The sequence below is a fragment of the Bos indicus x Bos taurus genome, chromosome 21, assembly GCF_003369695.1.
Source record: "Bos indicus x Bos taurus breed Angus x Brahman F1 hybrid chromosome 21, Bos_hybrid_MaternalHap_v2.0, whole genome shotgun sequence".
NCBI lineage: Eukaryota > Metazoa > Chordata > Mammalia > Artiodactyla > Bovidae > Bos > Bos indicus x Bos taurus.
This window is the reverse complement of record NC_040096.1, coordinates 68,548,264-68,573,330: the sequence shown is the minus strand read 5'-3', so window position 1 is coordinate 68,573,330 and position 25,067 is coordinate 68,548,264. Positions and strand designations below refer to the sequence as shown.

General features: G+C 67.0%; 1 protein-coding gene across 2 annotated transcripts in view; it reads right to left on the bottom strand.

Annotated features, from left to right (window-relative positions):
• Nucleotides 1–24,839, bottom strand: part of KIF26A (kinesin family member 26A) — a 41,031-nt gene extending 16,192 nt beyond the window's left edge. The window contains exons 1-4 of one of the 2 annotated variants that reach the window (XM_027521129.1): nucleotides 24,687–24,839; nucleotides 21,974–22,219; nucleotides 10,170–10,604; nucleotides 3,649–3,815 (exon numbers count right to left, since the gene is read on the bottom strand). In XM_027521129.1, the coding sequence (XP_027376930.1) occupies nucleotides 3,649–3,815; nucleotides 10,170–10,604; nucleotides 21,974–22,219; nucleotides 24,687–24,824 (986 nt within the window). In that variant the 5' untranslated portion in view covers nucleotides 24,825–24,839. Of the gene's footprint in view, nucleotides 1–3,648; nucleotides 3,816–10,169; nucleotides 10,605–21,973; nucleotides 22,220–22,583; nucleotides 22,807–24,686 lie in introns of those variants that run through there. The other variant, XM_027521130.1, reaches the window with a different exon arrangement.
• Between the last annotated feature and the right edge of the window lie 228 nt (nucleotides 24,840–25,067).

The following is a 25,067-nucleotide window of genomic DNA, read 5'->3' as shown; positions in this document are numbered from 1 at the left end:
CGCAGGGCAGGGAGCCAAGAGGCTGTGCCCCAGCCTGCCGGCCCTCCAGGTCTCCGCTCCTACAGGCTCAGCTCACCGGGGGTGACTCAGAGCGCCCCGGGACAGCACGCTCCCCTTTGATGAAATCCAGGGCCCTTCACACCCAGGACAAGCCCGTCAGCCACTGGGGACCGTGTCTCAGCTCACATGGCCTGGGGTGGGTGGGGGGCGTCTCTGCAGGAGCCGGCCCGCTAGGGGCACAGACCTGGTTTCTGGGCAGTGGGGATGGGGGAGGAGACCCCACACTCAGGACTACGAACACCCACTGCTCTGCTGTGGAGCAGTGGGCGGGGGGACTCAGGTGGGACCCACGGGGGCCGTGTGGGTGCCTCCGCATGGTCCGGTTGTGAAGGAAGACTTCCTGCACCCACAATTCTCATCCTCAGAGGATACCTCCCCCAGGAAGCCTGCCCTGATGCCCCCACACTTGGCTTCCCTGAACCCTGTGCCTCCTGCTACACGGGAGCCCCGCTCTGCCCTGAGCTTACACAGCTGTGCCCCACCCCGAGGGGGCTCTGCAGGGCAGGTGTTGGCCCAGGCCTAGGACCCAGGGAAAGCTGAGGATGGGGCCATGAGGGCAGGCGTGAGAGAACGGGTGAGAGAAGGGGGAGGGGGGAGGGGGGAGAAGGGGAGGGAGGCGGGGGAGGGAGGGCCCCAGCCCTCCAAGCATCGCCCTGAGCCCCCAGCCCTCTCACCGAATCCCAGAGCCCTTTCCAAGGCTCGCAGGCCCTGCTCGCTGATTCACGTGAACAGAAAGGAAAATATTTGCCTTTTTACAAAGAAAAATTGCCTCTTCCAAACAAGAAGGTAATTTCACAGGCAGTTGGCCTTGACGGCGAGGCCTTTACTCACCCCGAGGAGACACAGGGCCCGTGTGGATGTGAGTGGGGCTCAGTTACCAGTCCGACCTGGGCCGCCAGGAGGCGGGAGGACCGGGCCACGCCCCGCATGCCTGGCCTGCCCCACCCCCGGAGGGGCCCTCAGGGTTCACCGGTGCAGGGCGGCTAAGGGGGCGCTGGAGCCCCCGAGGCTGAGGCCCACGGCCCCAGCGCCCTGACCCTTGCCGTGCCTGCCTGCATTCTCCTGTCACCTGGGGCTTCCACCCCGAGGCTCCCAGGCTCCTTGCCAGCCCTGCGGGTGAGGGACACCTCTCTGCGGAGCCCCACCGGCCGGGGGCCTCTGGGCAGCACCCATCACCCCGGGCCCCTGCCGGGTGCCAGCCTGACGTCGTGTGGCCTGACCATCCAGGCAGCCGTGAGGGAGGGGCGCCCCTGAAGCTGTAGTGGAGTAGGTTGGGGGTGCCTGGGAGCGCCGCCCAGAGGGAGCCCACCACTGCCCCGCCGAGGGGGCTCACAGCTGTCCTTCCCATGCCGTCGAGCTTCATGGGTCCAGGGGGTGACCCCACTGTATCCCACCTCTAGCCTCAGGGGTCTGGGAGGGGACCGCCCCGCCCCGGCATCCCACCCAAGAAAGGCCCAGAGGAGGGTGTGGGGGAGGGGAGACTGAAGAGACAGGAGGACGTTACACAGCGTTGGGGGGGGAGGGACTTTAAAGGGGCGTCAAGGTCACCAGAGCCCCCAGAGAAACGTAATTGCAGAGGCGGCCTGTGCAGGGCCCTGGGGTGGGGCGGCTGGCATGTGGAGCCCTCGGTCGCCACTGCAGCTGCCGTGCCCAAGTCATGACCGAGCTGCCCACCCAGGCTCAGCGGGGCGTGCAGGGCGCCAGGCCTCATCCGTGCCCCGTGTCCCACAGGCCTGGTCCCCAAGCCGCCCCCCAGAATCACCCTCTGCCGTGGCTCACCCACAGCGGCTAAGGGGCTCTCAGGAAGACCCAGGAAAGCCCAAGGCTAGTGTGCCGGCCCCCAGGGGGTGCTCAGGGACCCCTGACCGCTGAGCCCACCCTATTCTGCCTCCACTGGGCAGACACCAGGCTCCTACTCAACCCTGAAAGCCCACCTCTGTGCCCTCAGAGCGCGGGTGATACTGCGTGGCCCCTTCAAAGACGGCATGCTGCCACCCTGCCCCCTACCAATTGGAAACTTCCAAGTGGCAGGGTACAGGTTCAGGGTCAGCTTTGTCCCCTGGGGGCCCAGTGACGGGTCACAGAATGTACCCTCAGCTCATTCCTGAGGCCCCTCTGCCCGGGGGTCCAGGAGCTCCTCACCTCCGAGGGACTCCGGACAAGCGCCTCCCCGACACAGAACAAAGAGGGGCACGCAAAACTGAGAGCACCCCTCTCAGGCTGACGGTGAAGCATCCACACCCTCAACGCGCAGAGGGCCTCGGGACCAAACCAGGCGCAAGCCGGGGCGGTGCTCCCAGCTGCAACACCACCCCGGACTGGGCCCACGACCCTTAGGAAGCTGCTGCGAGCAGGGGTGTCCCACAGGCTGGCAGTAAGGACTGCCAGCAATGCCCCCCGCCCCAGCCCCCCACCCCAGCCCCCACGCTTGTTTCTATGGTAACTTCCCAAGGTCAGCGGAGGCAGCCTCGCTCGCTGGAGACAAAAGAAGCGCCCCATCCCACAGGCCCTGGGTCGCTAAGGAGCCAGGGTGGCCCCAGATCCCCAGGACTGGCCTTCCTCCCCAGGGGCCCTCAGGCTGGCAATCCTCCAGCAAGCGCGGCCTGGCAGGGCGTGACCGCTGCCCCAAAGGCCGGGGCAGAGACCGCAGAGACCACCGGGGCCGGGACCCCCGGCGTCCAGATCGGCCCTCTGTCCCCTTCACGGGGCTCCTGGGCCCGCGAGGCAGACCCTACCCACCCCACAGCAGAAGGCCCTGCCCGGCTCCTGGTACCCACCTGGGGCTGTGGGCCCGCACGTGTGCCCACTGGCCCAGCGCCCCCACCACACCCCCCACTTCCCAGTCAGCCCCACAGCCCCAGGCCACGCTGATAAGATGCCGGCTCCTGCGATACAAGGACGAGCTTATCACACCCGCAGGGGCTGCTGATGGGACAGTGACGTGCGGGGCCAGCCATCGTGACTCATAGCCACCATCACACCCCGGGAGCCCCAACCGCAGGGGGCGCTTGGCACCCAAGGGCACCACCAGTGAGGTGATGTGCCGGGGGCCCCAGGGCAACAGGAGTCCCCCCAGGACACCCGCCCCAGCTCACGCCAACCTCCCCAGTGGCCCAGGAACGCTCCCTCGGGCCGCTGCCTCGAGGCCTGCCTGCCCCTGCCTCCCGTCCATGCCACCCACCCCCTGCCGCCGGCACTGGCCCAGGACCACCTGGGGATGTCCACCGGCCGCGGCTGAGGTCCTCCCGCCATCAGCTTACGACGCCTCCCGGGAAGCGCCACCTGATAAACGAAGAAACCGAGGCACAGAGCACCAGAGACCAGATGCAACCTGCCTGAGACCACCCAGCTGGGCGGGGTGGAGAGCGGGGAACCCCGCCCTCGGCTGCACCCCGTGCTGGGCAAGAGGCCTCCGGACATGCAGTTGACACAGTGCCCCAGGAGGCCCGGAGAACCCCCCTCCGCTCGGCTGGACGGCAGGCAGGCCACAGCCCTCCCCGGAGAGGCCCGTAGGCCGCCAGGCTCAGAGCCCGAGGGGCCTCCGACAGGCCACCCCCAGGCCAGGCACAAGCCCCCAGGAGTACGTACCTGAGGAAGAAGGAGGCTGCAGCTGACGGGCCCGTGGAGCCCCCCGGGGGAGTGCCCGGGGTGGGCGTGACCAGGCCCCACGTCTTCGACGCGCCATTGGAGCCCACGGGAGGGGACCCGTCCCGGACCGTGTCTGCCACTGCCACAGCGGCCACCGCTGCTTCAGCCTAGAGGGAAGGAGGAGCCGGCGTGAGGCTCGGGCGCCCTCCCCTCACCGGGGAGCCAGGGGGGCAGACCCCTGGTCCCTGGAGACCAGCATGCTCCCTGAACCCCACACACACAGGACCGCCAGCTTGGGGCCCTATGGAGAAGAGGTGGGCACAGGTGCCCCCCGCCCGGAGGCCTGACATCCCCCCTCCACTTCAAACTCCAGAATCGCAGGGACCACATGGTCAGGCAGATGGACAGGGACCCTACGCCACCCCTGGGTCGGCCGGCTTGGGGCACCCAGAGGCACGCTTAGAGAAAAAAACCACAATAAATATTTGTCAGGGGCACTAATTGCCCCGTGTATGATAATGTATGATCTTCCCATCATCTGAAATACTACTCTGGCATTTCCAACTAATTAGCTAAAATAAATTCCAGAAAGGGAGACAGCCTCGTAACACAGCACAAATGTAATTAACCGCTCCCCAGGACGGCGCTGGCCAACTGGAGACCTGGCCACCGTATATTACGTTTATGCACATGTGTCGGGCGCTGGACCCCCCAGCGGGACCTGGCCTCGGAGGGTGGGTGGACATGGCCCCCTGGCAGGGAAGGGAAGCGCCCTGCCTCAGCCCGGCCACTCCAGCCCCAGCCCCTCCCCAAGGGCCCCAGCCTCTAGGGCTCCCCAGGCACCAAGGCCTGGTCCGGGGGGCTCCTGGCTACACTTGGCCCTGAGTACAATCACAACCATCGTCCGAGGCGTCCTCTCTGCTCGGCCTGGCAGAGGACAGGGGTCTGTCTGGTGACCCTGCGGGTGAGGAGCCCAGGTAGCAGCCACACTCTAGAGGGCCCAGCGTCCTCGGGGTCTCCCAAGTGACACGGCCACAGGCCAAGGTGACGCTTCAGCAGAATAAGCCCCCACAGGCCTCAGGAGGAACGTCCCAGCAGGAAGTCCGGCCGCCTCCCCACAGGACACCCCTCACCAGGGTGGAGGGTCTCACCACCACCCCCAGCCCACGGTCAGCACCAGCTCCCAACACCTCCCCTGGGACACAGCAAAACCACGTCTGCAAAGGAAGTTCAAAGGGAGCCCCAGAGCTTGGGCTGGAAGGAAGCCCAGCACCCCACCCTCACCCCCACAGCACCAGCAGCTCCCCCAAGGCTGCGAGGACAGGTCCCAACCTGGAACGGCCCAGGCCCCCACCAGGCCCTGTGCTGGTGCACCACGCCCTGCCACCTGCCTACAGGGCAGGAACTCCTATGCATCCCTCAGAACCCAAAACAGCCAGCCCTCTCCTCTAGGCCACTCCCTGTGCCTGCCCTGGCCTCCCGCAGCCCTGAGACCTCCCCCTGCTTCTCCCGGTCTACCCAGGGCTGCCCGCTCACAGAGAAACCGGGCCGCGCTCAGCTACTCAGCACTGCATTCCCCTAGCACCCCCAGCTTGCACGAGCACCTAGCACATGCCAGGAATCCAGAGGCCCAGAGGAAGCCTCTGTGCCTGCCTGGTCGCCTCCACATCCCTGGTACCCTGCCCAGCACACAGCAGCTGTTCAATACACCTGCCCTCCAGGCATGCACAGCCTGGCACGAGACACGCAGGGCCCACAGCCAGGAGGTGAGCCCCATGGCCCAGGGGGAGGAGGCTGCAGGCACAGAGGGATACCCGCTCCTGGGGAACATTCCCGAGGAGGGGTCAGCCAGGCCCAGAGCTGGGCCACTGGGTACTGTTTCTCCTCCTCCAAGCGGTGCTGGGGCTCAAGGCAAATGAGTGACAGGGCAACCGAGGCACCAGCGGCCTGGGCACAGCCTGGCCCCCCTGCAGCCCCCCAGGGCTCCATGCAGCACGTCCTGGCCTCAAACGTCAGTCCCTTCTGTCACCTAACAGACATGCTCCCCTTGACAGCTCTAAACGCCTCCGTCGAGCAGAGTGGTGGAGAACCAGACTAATGTTAAAAGCTGCGGCATCCCCAGGGCCTGGGCCGAGTCTGGTTGGGGGCTCCCGAGGCTCACCCCCCACAGCACCCTGCTACCCGCTGCTCCAAGCAGCCCGAGGTGTGCACTCCACCCAGCAGCCCAGGCCCGCCCCGCCACGCTGCCCCGCATGACCACCTGGACGGCGGCCACGGCCCCCGAGGGCCCCTCCACTCACCCCTGTGGGGCCCGAGCCAGCCCACCTCCCACGCCTGCATCTGTGCCTCCAGCCAGAACGTCCGGCCCCACGGGCAATGGTGCAAGCCACGCGGCATGCCTGCGGCCGGCTGGGCCCCACACTGACCTGTCAGGGGTCCCGCACGCGCCGCGGCTCCGCCGGCCGGTGAGCTGCCGACACCCGGCTCCGGCCACCGGGAGGCCGCTGCCAGTTCCTGCCGGAAGCAGAGCCCGGACGCGCCAAAAGAAGCCGGGGGGGTGGGGGGCAGGGGAGGGCAGCAGGTAGGGCGGAGGGGGAGACCACACACACATGGGGACAGGAGACAGGGGGCCGGGGCGGGCGGGTGGCCGAACAGAAAGCGTGATGGAGGCGCCAGGGCAGCAACGAAAGAAAAGTGTGAAGAGAGGAGAGCGTGAGGGGGGCCCGCCGTCTCTGCAGGGTGCCCGCCACCGGGCGCCGGGGTTCCACCAAGCACCGTTTGGGAAACACCAAGTTAACCCACTCCTCAGGAGCCCTCCGGGCCTGAACTCCACATCGGCAAGATCGGGGCCCAGGAAAGACAACGTTCCCCAGCTCCCTCAGGGGCTTTTTCAGGCCGAAAGGTGGGGAGGGCAGAGCAAGGGCCGGCCAAGGGGCACAGAGCTGCACCTGGCCCTGCAGGGGGCATGGGGCCTGCGCTGGGCACCGGGGCCCCCCTCAGAGCCCTGCCTGGTCACCCCGGGGCCCCAGGCTCAGACTGTCCCTCCCCCATGTCACAGAAGCAGCCTCACGTGGAAGTGCGGGGGCATCTAGTCCAAACTCTACTCCTCGGGTGGGTAAACTGAGGCTCAGAGGGGGCACCCGTGACGGTTGGCCAGGTCAGAGCTCCCCCTACCCCACACCGTCCCCACCACATCCCCACGGACAGGTGGGCACCCACCAGGGACCTGGCCAGGGTTCATGGGAAGTGGGGGCGGCAAGCCGGCTGGCACGGGGGCAGCAGGAGCAAGGTCCCCAAGCCAGTGCCAGCCCAGCCCGCCTCCACGGACAGAAGGGAGTCCTCGCTCCACCAGGAACGACCTCACCTCCCACTCAGAGCAGCACTTCCTCCAGGAAGCCCTCCTGTAGCGCCTGCACTGCTCCAGGCCCCGTGGCTGGCTGCGAACCCTCCGCTCCAAGTCCTCTTCCCCCGGACCCTGGGTGGGGCCTGGCCCATGTCTACAAGACTACAGAGGGTTTGCGGAAGACTCCCTGGCAGGGAACGGAGGTGGCTGCACATTTCACCGTCTTACTCAGCCGCACCCTCAGTGGCCCCAGGCTATGCTACCTCATAGCCCCAGGCTATGCTGGCCGACTTGTGGGGTCAGGAGGCCAAAGCCACAATCTCCAGGCATCTGGCTGCAAAGGGACCGCAGGTGTCCTGTGAACGAACACCTGAAGGGACCCTGCGCTCCTCGGGGAGACCCCACGGTTCACAGCTGTGTCCCCGTGCGGCCGGCTGGGGCAGAGCATCTCGGGGTGGGGGCAGCCCACGGGCACCTCCAACCCCCAGAGTGGCAAAGCTCCTGGAAAGCAACTGCCCAACTGTCCCCATGGGCGGCCCCCGCCACCAGGAATCATCACAGGACACTTTCCAGGAGTGGATGACCCTGACAGGGCAGAGTTCTGTGCTGCAGACGGGGGCGTGGGCTGCAGTCGCGATCACAGCGTGGCTGGCCGACATGGGGCCCTCTAGACGGCCATGTGCACAGAAGAACCCCCGGCAGTCCACGGGGCAGGCACCCAGAACACGCCAGACCCTCACTGCCCACCTGGCCGGCCCAGACCCACGTCCTCCTGGAGACAGTCACGCCGGGGTGGGGGGTGGGGGGTTGCGCCTGATGGGCTGTGGCCGGGATTCACAGCACGTCCCTCCAGAAGTATTTAATTCTACAGCCTAACACCCAGTGTTTTAACACTCCAGGGCCACCTCTAATGATCAATGCCCGGGTTCAGGGGAAATTACCTCATCTCAGTCCTAAAGTTCTATTTATGGTTCTAATAATCTCTCTATTGATCGCCAGGACTGTTGTCTAATTATAAATCCATTCCCACCCACCCTGAACGCAATCAATGCACACATAAAACCAAGAGCGAGCCTTAAACGCTCACATTTTATGATGTGCAGGCCACCAGGAGGGCTGCCCAGCAAGAGCCCAGTGACCACCCCCGCCCCCCCGGCACCAGGCACAGAGAGGCAAACAGACCACCAGCGGGCTGTGCCACCCGCCTTCTCCCTCTGCCAGCTCACACGCGCCAGCGGGGCTGTGCCACCCGCCTTCTCCCTCTGCCAGCTCACACGCGCCTCTGCCTCCTGGGGTCTCTCTCTACCTGCGAGACCACGCTCAGCTCCCTCCCCAGATAAGGAGCCCCCTGGCTGTTCTCACACACCTCTGGCGGGCCCACCATCTCCGACACTTACCCCACACCCAGCTCAATACCACCTCCTCCAGGAAGCCGCCCAGCTCTCTGGAGCTCTCGCGGCACACTCCTCCCGGGCAGCCCCGCTCTCGGCCAGCAGACACCACGGGACAGCACAGAGAGGCTGCCTCCCTCTCCCTGGTCTGGGCCCAGGCCTCAGCAAATGGAGGAGTCAGGCACAGCGAGGCCACATCCAGGGTGCACCGTCACACCAGCCAAAGGCTAGCTCAGAACCAGAAGCTCTTCCTGGAAGCCCCCTGTGCCCCCAGCTACCAAGGGCCAGGCCCCAGGACAGGGCAGCCTCAGACAGACTGGCCCCAGAAGTGAGTGCCCAGGGGCCCGCTCCCAGCTCCGGCAGGATCTTGTCAAAGGCCACAGGGAAGGGGGCAATGTCTGGTCAGCACAGCTCAGCGCCTTCAGAGGGGCCAGCCAGCCCAGAGGTGGGGCCGGCCAGGGTCTGCCCTGCAGCGGGGGCTGTGTGGGATTTGGTCCCAAGAGTTGGGGGCCTTTCCAGGGCCTCCACCCTCCACAGCCCCTCGGGGGACATAAGGACCCCAGGAGGTGTCTGCCTGATGCTATTTCAGAGACACCCACTGGCAAGATGGTGCAGCCCACTCGGGCAACTGGGAAGTTGTCCCGGCCACTTCGGATCTGACCTCCTATCCCCAGGGCTCCACGGGGCGGGGCAGAGACACAGCCACAGACACCCGTGTGGGGCTGGCCAGACCACCCTCAGCGCTGTCTCCTGATGAGGCCTCCAGGCCCCCGCATGGACCCTGCCCTCCGCTGGGAGAGCTCGTCCTACTTTGTCCGTTTTACAAGGGTCTGTTGGGCCCTGGGTCTCAGCCCCCAGCTGAGTAGCCGTGCAGCTGAGGCACCCCCACCCCGTTATGAAGCAAGGAGCCCTCTGGGGAAAGGCCCTCCCGGCCCTCAGCTGGCCCCGTGTACCACCAAACCCAAACCAACCCCCCAGCATCCCTGTCCTGCAACCCATCCTCTCCTGCCCGCCCCCCATCCTGGTTCCCCCCTCCTCCTAGATGGGAAACTGGGGTCCTGGAGACACTGGGGAGAGACCCCCACCAGCAAAGCCCTGTGACCCACGGGGCTGAGGACCCAGCTCCACCCTCCAGAGCTGGGGTCTCCTCAGACCTTGGGGGCCCCCCTGAGCACACGCAGTCCCCCTGGTGCCCAGAGCTGGTTCCACGAGGCCATTCCATGGCTGTGGGTGACAATTGGGTGGCCCTAGGTGGGGAGCCCTGGAAGGCGGGGGCAGGGGAGCATCCCAGGGTCAGAGGACGCCGGGGAAAAAGAGGAGGCCAGGCCCCGGGTCAGCCCCCCTGACTCTCTCAGTTCTGGCGCCTGTCCACGGGGCAGGTGTGACCCCAGGGACGCCTGTGCTCCAAGCAGCAGAGGCCTGGACGGGGCGGGACCAGGGGAGATGCTAGATGGCAGCCTGACCTCCTCCCAGGAGCCTGCAGGCCCTTCCGCCAAGCCCCGGTGCCACAGGGGGTCTCAGAGTGACCGGACCACCTCGGAGGTGCGCTGCGCGGGGCAGGAGCGAGGCTCCAGGGGGTGGGAGCGGGCCCTGCCCACGTGACCTTGCCCGCACACCTGATGTGCGCCGTGGGACGGTCTGGGGCCTCCACCAACACGCACAGCCCCCCTGCCCTCACGGAAACCACACCGAGGGACCCCCATTCGCACCTGGGCACTCAGCCCGGCGGAGTCCAGCCCTGCCCGGTGTCCCGGGGGCCCCCAGCCCACCGGACGCAGGGCACTCACCAGGCACGTTGGCGGCAGGAAGCTGTTGACCCTGGAGACGCTCCACATGCCCTCCAGGCACTGCTGGGCCTGGATGGTGACCGTGCTCAGGGCCCCGCCCAGGCCGGCGGGTGCCACCGACACCTGGACGCTGGGCCCGGACGGCCAGGCCAGCCCCTTCCTCCTGTCGGGCCCCGCCCGGCCCGACTGCCTCCCCGCAGGGCCCGCCGGTGCCGGTCCATCCCTCGGGCTGGGGACGGTGCTGGGGCCGGGGGGCGCGAGGCTGGGGCCTCCGTGCGGGGCGTTGGGGTCCTCACGGCTGGCGGGCGCCTGAAGCAGCTGCAGGGCCTCCTGCGTGAGCTGGGTCAGGTGTGTGGCACAGACATCACAGCGGCGCTCAGCCTCCGGGCGACACGCGGGCAGCTTGTCCAGAAGCAGAGCCGAGAGGCAGGGGTCCTTGGGGGAACAAGAGACGGAGGCAGTCAGGGTCCGGCCGCCAGGACCCATCACCCAGTGCTCAGGTCCACAGCAGCCGCCGCAGCGTCCACAACTGGCTGATAAGCCTCGAGTAGCGCTGTCCTCCAAACCCACCAGAAAGCAATCATCGGGGCTCGAGACGTCCTCAGTGCCCGTGACAGCTGCCCACCTCCTCCCCGGTCATGACCGTCCCACTTTTGGCTAACGAGGCATCCAGAGGATCCCAGACGATCCACCTCCAACAGCCAAGGCCGCGTGCCTAAGCAGCAGCCAGAGGGCTGGCAGAAGCGGGGCGGCCACAGCAGGCTGGGGGCAGCTGGTGCCAGGGCCCCAGCTGGAAGCAAACCTATTCCGAAGGCCATGGACGTGGGACTGTGCGGTTGGACGCCTCTCCTGCCTCTGCGCCTTCTCTGGCCCTGGTCTACAGGACCGAGTGGGCAATTCCAGGCCCACAGGAGGACCGAGGCTGGGCATGGCTGGCAGGAGGCCGAAGAGACGGCCGCCACGCTTCACCACAGGTGTGGACGTGGCCCCTGCAGCCCGCCCGCCCCCTGCCCTGCACCGAAGGGGACACCTGGGTCTCCCCGTAACTGCAAGCCTAGTATCAGGAGCCCAGGAACAGGAGCTGGGGAGCCCAGAGGAGGCCCTCACCTAGCCTGGAGGGTCAGGGAGGGATTCCTGCAGGAGGTGACATCTCTGGAAGAAAAAATACGAGGAGGAGGGAGCCAGTTCTCAGAAGGAGCCTCACTGGAGGGAAGCTAGTAAGAGTCCCACTCCCGGGGCCCAGGCTCAGCGCCTCAAGAGCCCACCGGGCTCTGCCTCAGCCCCTTCCCGGGGGCAGTCCCACAGGGCTCAGCATCTGCACCGGGGCCAGCCCCTCAGCATTGGTGTCCTTCCCCAGGGACGAGCCCCAACCACGCGCAGGGTCGGGACACTCCCTCCGTGACCACCCAGGACGTTCCCACCACCAGCTGACATTGCAAACCCACACGCGGGCCAGGGTCTCCACTCCGGCAGCTCCTCCCTGTCACCTGACAGCCCTCCCTGTCACTCCCAGTCTGCAGAACGGGGGCCTCCCCATCCCTGATCATACAGGCTCTGGCTGCAGTCCGGCTGCCCGGTTGGCCACAAAAGGGGCTATGACCTCCTCAAACCCTCGGATGCAAAGGCCGATGGCACCGTGCAAACGGGGGTGCCTCAGTCACCCCAGCTGGGACCCCCCGAGCCTGACCTGCGACCGGCCAGACCAGTGTCCACAGACCCCTGGGAGGGCTTCACGGGGGTGACAGCTGAGGTCGGGTGGCCTCGCCACGAGGGGACAGTCTCTGGTCCAGCATTAGCTGGCGATCGCCCTCCTCTGTGTCCCCAGAACAGGTAGACTCAGAAACAGTTCCGGTTCGGTCCACATCACTGTGATAGAGTGAGGACTGAAATAAATTGAATCAGGTGACTTTTTTAGTTTCCCAATTTCACAAGCTTTATGTTCACACTCTACCGCAGGTTCTTCGGTGTGCAACAGCATCGAGTCTAAAAAAACAATCCAAGACTGAAAACCAACGTGAATTAGAAAACAAAGTCGTCAGGAAAGCTGCGCAGATAGACTTCCTCAACGCAGGGTGGCCACAGGTTTGTGCAAAAACGCTGTATCCAAAAAGCTCGACGAAACGAGCTGAGCCTGTGCCGCCCACACTCCCTGCAGGCTGGGCCGCAGAGCTGTCCCCTTAGAACGCTCCCCCCCACCAACCAGGACCAGGTCGCAGGAGGGCTGACCTGGCCAGGCCGGCCTCGCCAGCTGCCTGATCCACAGGCCGTTCCGGAAGGCCTGGCTTTGCTCTGGCTGGGGCTGGCGGGCCCCAGAGCCTCTGAAGTGCCTGACGGGCCTGGTCCCAATTAACAGACACCCCCGCCCCCCAGCTCCCCCGTGGGGCCCCGGAAACGCTTCGGGGACTTCACTCAGGTTGTCCATGGGCCACAGATGGAAGCCAGACGCCCCATCCCCAAGCCACACGGGGCTCAGACAGGCCGCGGCTGTCAGTGTCCCCCCACCACCCCCCTGCCCGTTTTTTCCAGACCTGACTCTGATGACTCTGGTTTTTCCACTCAGCAGGAGGCGGCTAATGGTGGGCTGGCGAGGGGAAGGGAGGGCCGCCTGCTACAGCCATTAACCCGACTTGAAAGGCGGCCCCGCCCCGCCTGCCCCAGGCCCAGCCGCCCATTGTTCTAGGGCCTCTGCCTGCCTTGGGGAGCCCGGCCCCCAGGGAGCACACCCTGGTGCCCCCTCCACGTTAGGCTGGCTTGCCAAGCCAACTGCAGGGGCTTCTGCGCTTGTGGAAACCCCCCAGACCACAGATGGTCTCCCCGGAATTCCCAGGAGGGCCGGCCGCACCTTACTCAGGCCCCATCCCGTGGCCAAAGCCCCCGTGAGGGGCCAAGCCCCTCTTCCAGCACCAGCAGCCAAGCCCACTCCCCTAGGAGACCCTCACCACCATCACTGCATAGGGCCCACTGAGCCCCCCAGTCCTCGGGGGGCTCCCAGTGTGGGGCAGGCCCACCGCTCCAAGCCCTGTAACACACGCGACACCAGCGAGGAGGAGAGGCCCATCTGGGATGACCACGCAGAGAGCAGGGGGCCCTGAGCCCTTCACCGAGGCCAGGCAGCGTGGGCTGGGCCGCCATGGGTGCCAGAGGGCGGCTCGGGCGGAAGCTGGGCTGCTGAGCATCCCGGGACAGTCACTGCCTTCCGCTCACTCGGACCCACAGCCCACCCCTGGAGACCACCCCTGCGGACCAGCGAGCCTGGGGCGGGACCGACCTAGAGCAGACCCCCTGCCCCCAGAACCCTGGCCTGGGGCTCGGGGACTCCAAGAAGGGGCTTCTCCTGGGGGCTGGCACTGGCCACTCCCAAGATGGGCCTCCGGGACACAGGAAGGCGAGGTGCTGACCCTGGGCAGCCCCCAGAGAGACAAAAGCCCTCCCTCGTCCTCAGCCACACCCCTGTCCCAGCAGAGCCCAGCAAAGCGGGAGCTGGGGGCGGGCGGGAGGGGCGGCCCACCCTCCTGGGCCTGGTCTCCTCCCCTAGCCCTGGGGCAGCTCAGGGCAGCACCCTGCGCCCAGGCCCTCGAGGGGTCACAGCCTCAAGTTGCACAATTTTAACACCCCCCACCCTGAAAGGCCCAGCCAAGGCACCCACCCCTCCCCTCAGGAGCCCCGTGCCTTCAGAAAGACAGTAATTACCCCACCACAAAATATTACTGTTAATTTCCTCCTTATGGTCTAATTAAACAGATACTTTACTTGCATGTAGAAAATGTTTTTCTTCATTTGATTCAATTTAGCATAGTATAACCCACCCTTGCACGCTGCCTGGCTTTCGGGGAGTTCCCCCCACTTAAAAATGATGCCTCTCCATCCTTCATCTTGTTTCCAGGGTCTCCAAGCTGCTTTAAGTAATCCTTCCATTCTCTCCTGTGAGGGAGCCTCAGGGGGTGCTCACGCTGCCCCACCACCACTGCCAGGACGGGCTGCCCCCGCCCAGGCCGGCCAGGCCCACCCAGAAGGTGGATGGGAGTGACCAGCAACTGCCCCCCCGCCCCCATGAGCGCCCCATGGGAAGGGGTGGGGGATCAGGTCAGAAAAGCCCCAGGACTCAGGGCTGTGAGACCACCCTGTTGAGCCCCCATCACGCTGGGTTTTAAAAGGGGGCCCAGCCCCCACTGGCGGGGCAACCAGAAGGCCCAGGGCCCAGAGGCCGGGTCTGAATGAGCGCCTGAGGCCGCCGCTTGGTCAGGCTCCGCGAGCGGGCACCGGGCACAGCCCGTCGGCCACAGGCCCCTCCTGCCCACCCCCCTTCCCTCTGCAAACAAAGCAGCTGGGCCGTGACCCCGTGCGGCCCCCGTTTCCCGAGTTGACAACAGGTCCAGGAAGGGATCCCAGGCCCCAGTGCTGCTGTCGAGGACGTGCCCAGGTCCCGGGATCCCAGGCCCCCGGTGCTGCTGTCGAGGGCGTGCCCAGGTCCCGAGCAGCCGGGCGGGCTGGGCTGGGGTCGGGGGCTCAGCTTTCCAGCCACCTGCCTCAGCCATCCCGGGTCCTCCCACCGCGGGGTGCCTCACCAGGGGCCCGCCCCCAGCCCAGGGCCCTGCCACCCGCTGAGGCCCAGGGGAGACCTGAGCCTCCCTTTGCCACCCCGACCTGCAAGCCTGCAGTTCTGAGGCCCTGGGTTGGCGCTGGAGGGGAGCCAGGGCGGGCACAGCCTGGCCCACCCAGCACTGCCCGGCACCCATCCCCAAGGCCCTGTGCCAGGCGCCGGCCAGCTGGGCAGCTCGGGGTACACACTAGCTCATTGAGACCTCCTCCCCTCAATGGCCTCCCTGTCCTCCACCCGGCGGGTGCCCCGGGGGCAAGAGGCCAGACGGGCAGGAGGGTCCAGATGGGCAAGGGTGACGGAGAAGCAGCTCCGTCAGGACCCCGGCTGTTGGGGGCGGGGGCACAGTGGGCAGGGTTCCTGGAGCACAGCTGGACACGGCCTTCAGTCCAACCATCCACCCTGGGCTCCGGCACTGCGATGGACGTCAGTCTCCTCATCTGGACCACCAGGCAATAGAGCACCTCCACGGGCTGCCCAGACCCACCCAGGATGGGGTGTGCCGCCCCCCCACAAGCCCAGCCACGGCCCGGGCCCCACAACACCACTTGGGGGGTCTGAGAGCCATGGCTGGGCACCCGACCCTTCCCACCAGCCACCTAGCAGGGAGGACAGGTGCCCGGCAGGACGACTGGCATCACATTGACACCCAGCAGCCCGGGCCTCCCATGGGCCACCTGCCCTGGCTGGAGAGTGCCCTCGGGGCTCCAGGATGACTAGCCTCCCAGGCACCACCACCTGGGAACCACCCTACCCGTGGCTGCTTTACAGACGGAGGCTCAGAGACACTGAGACCCTGAGGCCAGGCCACACAGCTTGGGAAGCAGACCTGAGACCTAGAGGGTGGGCCACACGAGAAGGGACGGGGCCAAGGACAGGGGCCCCAGGGAGGAGACCAGGGGGTCTGTGTCTGGGTCAAGGGCAGCCACCGAGCGGGTCAAGCTGAGAGGGCTTCCAGACAGTCCCTTGGCTTGGTTTCGAAAAGGCCAGGCATGTGGGGCTGGCGGGAGGGTTCCAGGAGGCAAAGTTGGGGGCGGCCTTGCACTGAGGCCGTGGGGGGCGAACAGGGCCAGGGCGCCTAGGACGGGACCGTTAGGAAGGAGCAGGCCTGGGGCAGGCCCCCGGCCTGGCAGGCTCCACCCAGAAACAGCGCAGGCCCGCACCCATCACGTGGGGTCAGAGGGGAGTGGGCATGGCAGGGCCGGGACAGCCCCCTCCCGAGGCGGGCGGGGCAGGTGCTGGGCAGCGGGCACTGTGCCGTGGAGGACTCTAAGTCCACCATCCCTGGGCCAGTCCAGCCCCCACGGCTGAAGCCAGGGAAGCTACCCGGGGCAGGGACCAGACCAGATGAGGCCAGGGAGCCCCCAAAGGGCCAGGAACCCCCCAGTCCACACGATCCCTCGGGCACAAGACCAGAAGCAAAATCGCCCCCTCACCCGGAGGGGCCAGAGGGCTACTCGGCCAAGGACGCTGTCCCCAGACGGGGAGGGCCTGCCCGGGAGCAGCCACACCACAGACCAGGAAAGTGTCTCGTCAGCCCCGCGTCCACCCAGCAGGAAGGGGAACCACGGAGGTCAGGGCTCTGGGGTGGACGCCGGGGGCAGCTCCCGGAGGCCAGGCCTCCCAGCCTGGCTGCTTCCAGAAGCTTGACAGGAGCCCACCTGGCCCTGACCACCACCGCCCAAGGTCCCCGGCCCCAGGGAACAGATGAGTGGACACCGGGTGGGCATCTGCCAGGCCTGCTCCTACCTGAGGGACGCCGGGCCCACTCCTACCTGAGGGACACTGGGCCGGCACCCCCTGAGGGACGCCGGGCCCCCCGCTCCTATCCTGTTTATTTACTCACACCCTGCTTCTCCTTCCACACAAACTGCAGTGGCTTCCAGGAACTACTCGGCATGAATTGGAAGCAAAACCACGTGGCTAATGACCATTCATGTTAGAACAAGCAGGAGCGACCGGTTCTGACAGACAAGTAAGAAAGGGCCCACGTGACGGGCAGAAACTGAAGAGGACATTGCTGTGAGCTTCCTGGCAGGCAAAGGAAAAAGAAAACCAGATTTCGCTCACCATTTAAGACAAGAACCAGCTCTTCTGACTTCCAGATTCAAGATTCCTTCAGGACATCTGATGGGGCCTTGAAGAGGCCCCAGTGACAGTGTCAGCCCCCAAGCCGTGCCCCACTCTTTGTGACCCTGTGGACTGTAGCCTGCCTGGCCCCTCTGTCCATGAAATTCTGTGGGCAAGAATACACTCACCCCGATCCCCATCTCAGACCAACACAAGCCCCCAGCGAGGCTCTGAGCAGCTGAGAGGCCGGGCTGACCCCTGGCTCCCCGGCTCAGCAGAGGGGCAGTGAGTCACCACCACACACTCCCCTGCTGCCCCACCACTGACCGCAGCTGGACTCTCCTCAGGAAGCTCCCTCCTGCAAGACGCAAAGCCACCTCACCAGACCCCAGCCCCGAAGCCCCATCCCTGCTTCAGAGGGCAGGTGCTCATGACCCAAAGCTCAGTCCCTCCCCCCACAGCCTGGCCTCACCCCCTAACCCCAGACCAGCAAGGACAAAGGACGGACACACGGAGCCCGTCATTCCATCATGGGGCCCAAGGAAGCCCCCAGAGACAGCAGGAGACACCAGCCAGACTGCCATTCATCCAGGGAGCAGGGGCGGCCCAGGCTTGGGCCCCGGAGTGGCCAGGAGCCTCCAAGTCCCACGGCCTGCGCCCTCCCCAGCTGAATCACCAGGCCCTTGCCAGCTGGGAGGATGCCCGGCCGCCACCCCCAGGGAGCACCGCCCCGCTGCTCTGGGGCCTGCCAACACCCGGTTCAGCTGCTGACAGCAGGCGCCCCGCCCCGGGGAGCCCCTGGAAGCTGGTGGGGCTCCGCAGGCTTCAGACAGCACGGGGGGCCGGATCCAGGGATCTGACCACAGACACTCAGCATCAGCTCGGCCTAGCCCCGGCCCGCTCCGGAGCCCACCACCAGACGTCAGCGTGGTCACAGCTGGGGCCATGGGGACAGGGCACACAGAGGCCCGCCACCCCCAAGCCAGCATGGAACGCTGTCCAGGGTGGATGGGTCTTCCCGGACAGAGGTGGAAGGGTCTCCCGGCCACCAATCTTAGAAACCTGGCCACGTCACCCCGGGCCGTGCACGGGATGAGCCCACAGCCTCTTTGGCAGCCTTCAGACTCGACGTCCAGCTCGGGGAAAACATGAAGCACTGCTGGGCCCGCAGGGCTGGGCGGTGGTTCTGGAATTCACAGGGCCGGGGAGGACAAGAACCCCCCTGCCCGGGTGAGTGAGAGAGTCACGAGCATGAAAGGAGGGTTGATCCCTTTCCCCCATCGGGGCGATAATCCATTCAGCGCCGATACTGACACATGGAAGTCATGGTTCCCGAGTCGTCCCCTCGGCATGGCGCATCTGGGTGGCAGCAGGAGCCCTGCCCACCCAGCAGCCGGGGCCTGCTGTCCTCCCTGGGGCGCTCATCGGGGCGGGGCCGGGCCCAGAGTCCAGCTCAGCAGCCCTCCAGGCGAACTGAGCTGGCGTGGGAGGGACAGTCGGGGCCCTCCGTCATTCAGCAAACTTCTCTGGGGGACCCGGCCCCGTGCCTGCTCTGACACAGCGCCCGGCCTGGGAAAGCGACACTGGCCGCAGAGACCACACAGCGGCCACGCGAAGGAAAGGGGGGTGGTGGGAAGCAGGGATGATGAAAGTGGTCTGCGGGAACCCAGGGACCAATTTGCCAGGGAGGACGGGGCCTCGGTTCTGACCCGGACACAGAGCGGCCAGTGCTAAGCTGGAGGGCACGAGGCTGCGGCTGAGGAGGAAGGCCCAGCTTCGGGCCCTGGTTGCAGGGCGGGGGGCGCTGGGAGCCCCCAGCAGAGGCCACTCAGAGGCAGGGGCAGGGAGAACAGAGCAGTGCCCAGGGAGGTGGGGGCACTGGGGAGGAGCAGCCCAGGGAGACCACGGGACAGTCCAATCCAAACCACAGGCTCCGGGCCCTGCAGGGCCCCAGGGGTCACTCAGAAACGAGGCCTGGGACCTGTGAGAGGAGAGGCGCCTCCGTAGAGGCCCAGGGGCCCCAGCCTGGCCCCTTCCTGCCAGGCCCGCCTCCCGTCTGGGTTCAGGCGGGACAGCCTCTGGGTGGGCTCCAACCTGGGCAGGCAGAGAGTGTTCCCTCCCCTGTGTCCTCAGGGGCACTGAGGCTCAGAGGGGACAGGAGACACGTCCTATCCACCCTGGGGAGGAGGTCCCTGGACGGGAACCTCATTTACCGTCACTGCCCAGATGGAGAAACTGAGGCACGCAGAGGAGAAGGGGGCACAGGCAGCCAGGGAGACGCAAGCTCTCCACCCAGGGCACCTAACAGCTGGGCAGGCCTCAACCGCCACCCACCTCCAGTGGGCACCAAAGACCCGGACACAGAATGACCCTGAGCCCACATCCCAGGAAGAGCAGCCAGGGCCAAGGCATGCGGGCACACGTATGCCAGATATGGCCCCTCACACCTGGGGAAGGGGTGTAAAGGTGGTCCTGGGCACTGTTCTTCAGTCGCTCAGTCGTGTCCGACTCTTTGCAACCCCATGGACTGCAGCATGCCAGCCCTCCCTGTCCCTCACCATCTCCCGGAGCTTGCTCAAACTCATGTCCATTGAGTCGGTGATGTCATCCAACCATCTCATCTTCTGCCTCCGCCTTCTCCTCCCTCCTTCTATCTTTCCCAGCATCAGGGTCTTTCCCAATGAGTCAGGTCTTTGCATCAGGTGGCCAAAGTATCGGTCCCGGTACAGAGAGGGAAATTGAGGCCATGAGCTCTCAGGGAACCTGCCCGAAGTCCCACAGCAGGGAGCGGTCCGTCTACTGGCAGGAGGGTGTATGAGAAGCCAGCGAGGGGTCAAGCCCTGGCCGGGATTCCGAGGGCAGAGGATGGGGTGGCTGCGGGCTGGCGGAAAGATCAGCCTCTGTCCACACCTGAGACCCAGCAGGGACTCCTGAGGCGAGGGCCTCTGGGCCAGGTGGGGGTCCCAGCTGCACCCTCACTGACCCCCTGCCCCGGCAGCCCAGCAAGCCACCTCCTGCCCTGGGCATCCCCAGATGCCCCGAGCGTGAGACTGGGTGAGATGACAGCCAACAAAGCTCTCTGTGAACTGCTGAGCGCTGTCCCCATAAAGCTCAACTCCTCACGACCAGAAGCAAGAAAGGGCCCCCCAGGAGAATTCTAGGAACCACCTCTGCATTCCAGCGCCTCAGCTTCTGAGCAGAGCTCAGTGCCCCTGGACCCTGGGCCAGACTCCTGGGAGGACCCACAGGTGCTCAGCCAGAGCCGGTCACCCAGCCCTCCAGCCGCCCAGCCATCACCCAGGGATGCCCGCCATCCCTCCCACGCCGAAAGCGGATGCAGCCATCCAGGCACCACCTGCCCCGCTGCCCCAAGGGAAGCTCTGGGCAGGCCAGGAGAGGCCTGTTCACCCAGGACAAGGACACCCGCCGAGACCCAACCGCCCGTCGCTGGGCCCGGGAGGCTCCGCTGGAGAGCCTGCAGCCCCCTTGGGCCCACCTGCAAACCCTCCAGAGAAACAGAGAACAACAGGGCCTTCCCTCCCCCGGGCACAGCACCCCCAGATTGAACAGCACCCCAAGAAAGGCCGCTGGAGGCTACCCCCATCTGACAAAGGAGGAAATGGGGGGGAGGGGGCCATAGAGAGGAACCGAGCTTAGGACCTCGGTCTGCTGGCTGCCAGGGACAGCTGGGGAAGTGGGTGAGCCCTCAGCTGGCACTGAGGGGTACCTGTCGCCAAACTCAAACTTAGAGAGGCCACGGGAGGTGGAAGTGAGCACTCCGGGTGATTGGGGCCTTTCCTGATGAGCTCGTCTGCAGGAAGAGACCGCTGAGGCTCCCAGGTGAGGGACCCTGAGTCCACCAGCGACTGGTGTGACTTGGAGCTCTCGCCACCAGGATCAGCTGCCCACCTGCAACCTGCCAGCCGCACGTCCAGCACCACCAGGCAAAGCCCGGCTCCGTCAATAAAGCCCCTCCTCTCTATGGCCTCGTCTGCCCCTAATGGGGGAGCAAGATGGCCCTGTGGCTCTGACAGGCCCCCAGCGTATATCCGCAAACATGCTCTCCTGGGGCCTGAAGGTGGTGTGTTCTTAAGCAAACTCAGGCCATCCGGGGCACAGAACTTGGCTAGACTGTACCCCCAGCTCAGAGCAGCAGACGTGGGAGGTTCCAGCCCCAACCCAGGCCAGGCCACAGGCCCCTCCCTCCCCTGACCACCGAGAAAGGGTGCCCCGGACACACACCAGACTCACGTTCCCCTCCTGCCCCCTGCCCACGCCCACACTACAGGGAACACAGTTGGACTCCAGGAGGCCAGGGTCTCGCCCAAGACCGAAGGGCCTCCTTGGAGAACTATATTTAGATTCAATGGGGATTATTCGGCCTTACTTCCCAGGACAGCTTTCAGAAAGGCTGCAGGTCAGGCGGGAAGGGCTTCCTCTGGAGACCCCCACCCCCCCACCTTCCCAGGCTGTGGAAACTTCCAGGGCGCATTGTTCCTGGAACAATGGTCCCCGTTCCTTCCAAGACCAGGGCGAGCCCATTGGCTGTAGATCTCAGCAGGGCCCAGGCCCCTGGCAAACACCTTGGCAGCTGGACCGGAGACTGGGGGAGCACTCGGTTGACCATGGCCTCCAGTGGCAGCGGCCCAGAGTGTGTCCCTCACACGGCTCTCACCCACGAAGCAGGAAGGGAGCAGCGTCGGCCCCCCTCACAGCGGGGGGCCCACCCCCGGCCTTCCAAGCCCTCCTGCCCCAGGTGTGCAGTTTCCAGACACTTGGCTGGGGGCCCAGGTGCCCCAAGGGCAACAACGCACGGGGTGACCTCTTCTGCAGGCAGGGCAGGAGCTGTCCCGCCCAGGGTGGAGGCCTCGCCACCTCCCTCTCTCCCCTCCCCCTCCCACACACAGACGGTTCCAGCTGCCTGTCTGCAGCGGGAACCCGGCCCAAGCCCCCTCCAATCAGACCGTAGGACCCTCTGAGGATGAAGCCCCCCAGGGGTGTTACAGACGGAAACCGAGGAGGCAGGAGATTGGCCAAAAATCCACGGTGAAGCTTTGCGCCTGCCTCCAGCACGCGAGTCTCCCAAGTTCCAGCATGGGCCCTGCCCTGGGGACCGGCCCGAGGAAGAGTCACTTACCCGGAGGGGTGTCCCAGGCCCGCTGACCAGCTTCCAGGCCTGTCGCTTGAGCTCGGCGAGCTTCGTGTGGCAGTGACGGCACCATCCGCCTCCACCAGCCGAGTGGCCTTGCTCTGCGCCCGGCCCGGCGCCCTCGGGCGCAGGGCGGCTGCCGCATGGGTCCTGCTCCGGCCCGGCGGTCAGCCTCTTGCGGGGGGACACTTCCAGCAGCTGCAGAGGCTCGCGGGCCGGGCCGCCCTCGGCCACCTGCGGGGGGGAAAGGGGACAGTGAGCTGAGCCGCTGGGCGGGGCCACCCCAAGGACCCAGGCCCGGTAACTCCAGACCTCAGAGCGCCCCAGCCCGAGAGCGACGCGCTCGACAAAAGTTAGGAGCGCTGGGCGCCGACCTGCAGCCCACCGCGTTCTTCCATCCCAGGAAGTCCTGATGGGGCTGCCCCCAAGCCAGCAGGAGGCCCGGCGCCACCCGCGCCGTGCTCCAGGCCCCGCCCCCAGGGGACGCCGCGCGCCCCCCGCCCGCCCGCCCGCCAGCATCCTCGGGGTCCCGAGATCGGTCCCGCACCGCCCGGAGGCCCGCAGTCGCCCGCCTTCCTCTCGGGCCCTCAGCGCGTACCGCGGGTTGCGCAGCGCACAGGGGGCCGCCGCGGCTGCCCATGGCCCGGACGCAGGAAGGGCTGGGCGGGCGCTTCGGGGCCACCCCGGCTCTCCAGGGGCGCCGCGGCTACGTGATCCGGCCCAGAGATGCCCCCATGGCCCGTCCGGTGGCTCCGAAGTTCGCGGCGCGGGCGAGTGGAGAACAGAGCTCCGCAGATGCGGCGGCGGCGGGCGCGCACGGAGGCGAGGGCGGGGCCGGGGCGGGGCCGGGGACTCCGGGGCGGGGAGGGGCGGGGCTCCGGGAGCGCGACCCCCCCCCCGCCTCCGCCCCCGCCGCTCAGGCTTTCGCTCCGCAGCGCGTGGGGGAAGGGGTCCCGCATCACGGCGCGGCCCCACCCGCTCCGAGGCCCCTCAACCTGTTAGGCGAGTCTCAGTCCCAGGGAGGGGCGCTGGGGGCCCGCGGTGAGATACCCGGTATACGCGCGCGCGCGCGCCTGGCCGTTCGGCTCCCAGGACACTGGGGTCTCCTTGGGAGACACCAACCCACTCATCACTTTACAAGCGGGGAAACTGAGACCGCCGTGGGGAAAATCTTGCCCAAGGTCACACATCGAAGTGGAAGGGGACAAGCCCCGGCTCCCGGACTCCCGATCGCTTTCCCCCGAAAATCCAGGGCACTCTGCGTCTGGGTCTGTCGCGCGTGGGTGAGGGTCGCCGCGGTCTGCGCCCCGGAACATGCGCCGCTCACGCCGGTGCATCTGCTGTGTCTAGGCGTGTCGGCAGAGAGCACGCGGGGCTTCGCAGCCGCGCGCGTGCAAGAAGGCTAGTGTGCGCGCCGTGCGCCCGGGAAGCGGGAGGAGGTGGCCCCGGGGGTGCGCGCGGGACCTGTTGTCAGCCGGCCTGGCAGATGGGAACTTAGCTGCGGAATTAATTGCCTGTTTGTCTCCGGCTGGGAGGTCGCCCCCCACCCCCCGCCCTGCTCCGGCGACCAGTTGCTCCCGCTCTGGCTCGGGCCTCGGGGTCGCCGCTCTCCGAGACGGCGGGCTGCGCGGCGTCCGGGGTCTGGATCCGCCCGAAGCCCGGGGTCCGGGTCGGCGGGCGTCGCCGCCCGGCTGCTCGTGACGCGGGCGCCCCCTGCTGGTCGCCGCGCCACCTCCGCCGCCAGGCTCCGGGGAGACCGACCGCGCGCCACGCGTCCCGGGCGGAGAGGCGCCCCTAGGAAAACCGTGGTCCTGGTGGAGACCCCAGCCGCTGCGCGCTGACGGGCACGCAGGGAGACTATCACACAGATTCCACCCGCTCCCTGCCTCTCCTGAGCCTCTCAAAGCGACTCCTCCTTTATGTTTTGCCCCCACCCTCCCTGTCGCTTGAACGGGCCTCACTCCCCCAAAATAGAGGAGCGCGGTGATCATGCCCCTCCCGCCTCTCCGAGTCTTTAATGGCCTGCAACGCGGTGGGGGGCGCACAAAGTGGACAGAGGCTCCCCACTCTCACTCCACGGTCCCACGCCGTCCAGCCCGTTTCCACCCTGCCTGGCGGCGGAAGATCCCCTTTCCCAGATCCTCTAAGCCTCGTAAAGGACAAGGGGCGTCAGCACCCCGTCCGCATCCCCCGCCCCGCAACTGCTCCGGGACACGGACACACACACACGCAGGCCCGGGAAGCGCGGCTGTCCGTAGCACACCTACGGGCACACTCCCCACCTGCTCCTCCAGAAACACGTCGGCGCAGGAGCCCCGGTCCTGTGTCCGGGACCGGCCACGCCCGCAACTTTGTCCGCACGGTTGCGACGCTTCCAGAAGCACACGCTCGCACCCTGCACGCGGGTTCTCAGGAGTGATCAGACTCAGCCCCGAGGAATCTGGACCACCTCGGGACTCAGGATCAGCCACGAGACTCCCGGCCCTCTGCCTCGCCCTCCCCAGCAAGGCGCGCGGTGGGACGCCGACGGTCCCGCTGAGCGGAGACAGATCAGCCCTGACGCGGGAAAGTGCAGCCCGGCCTGCTGGACGCTGCTCAGAACCTGCCACCTCTTTCCAGCACCGCGAGCCGCGGGAGCCGGGCCGCGAAGTCGCGGGACGGCGCCGCTGCCGCTAGCGGGGGTCCGCCGCCTGGCCCTCACCTTGGTTCGGCGCCGCAGGAGGTGGCTGGTGAACCCCAGGATGATCTCCGAGTCCAGGCAGAGCGCCCCCATCTCCAGCAGGCTGGGCACCTTGCGGGGCGCGCCGCGGGGCGGCTCGGGCGGCCCCGGCAGCGCCATGGAGGAGCCGAGCGCGGGGAGCGCAGCGCGGGGAGCTGGCCCGAGCTCCTCCCGCGGCTGCAGCCGCCGCCTCCTCCCCGCCCGCGCGCTCACTAGCCGCGCTCCCGCCGCCGCCGCGCTCCGCACGGGACCGCCCGCCGTGTCCCCAGTCCTCGGCGGCCCGCGCCCGCCGCCCCTGCGCTCGCTCCGTGCCGCGCGCCCCCGCGCTCCGGCCCCTCCCGCCCGCACCGACAGCGCCCCCTT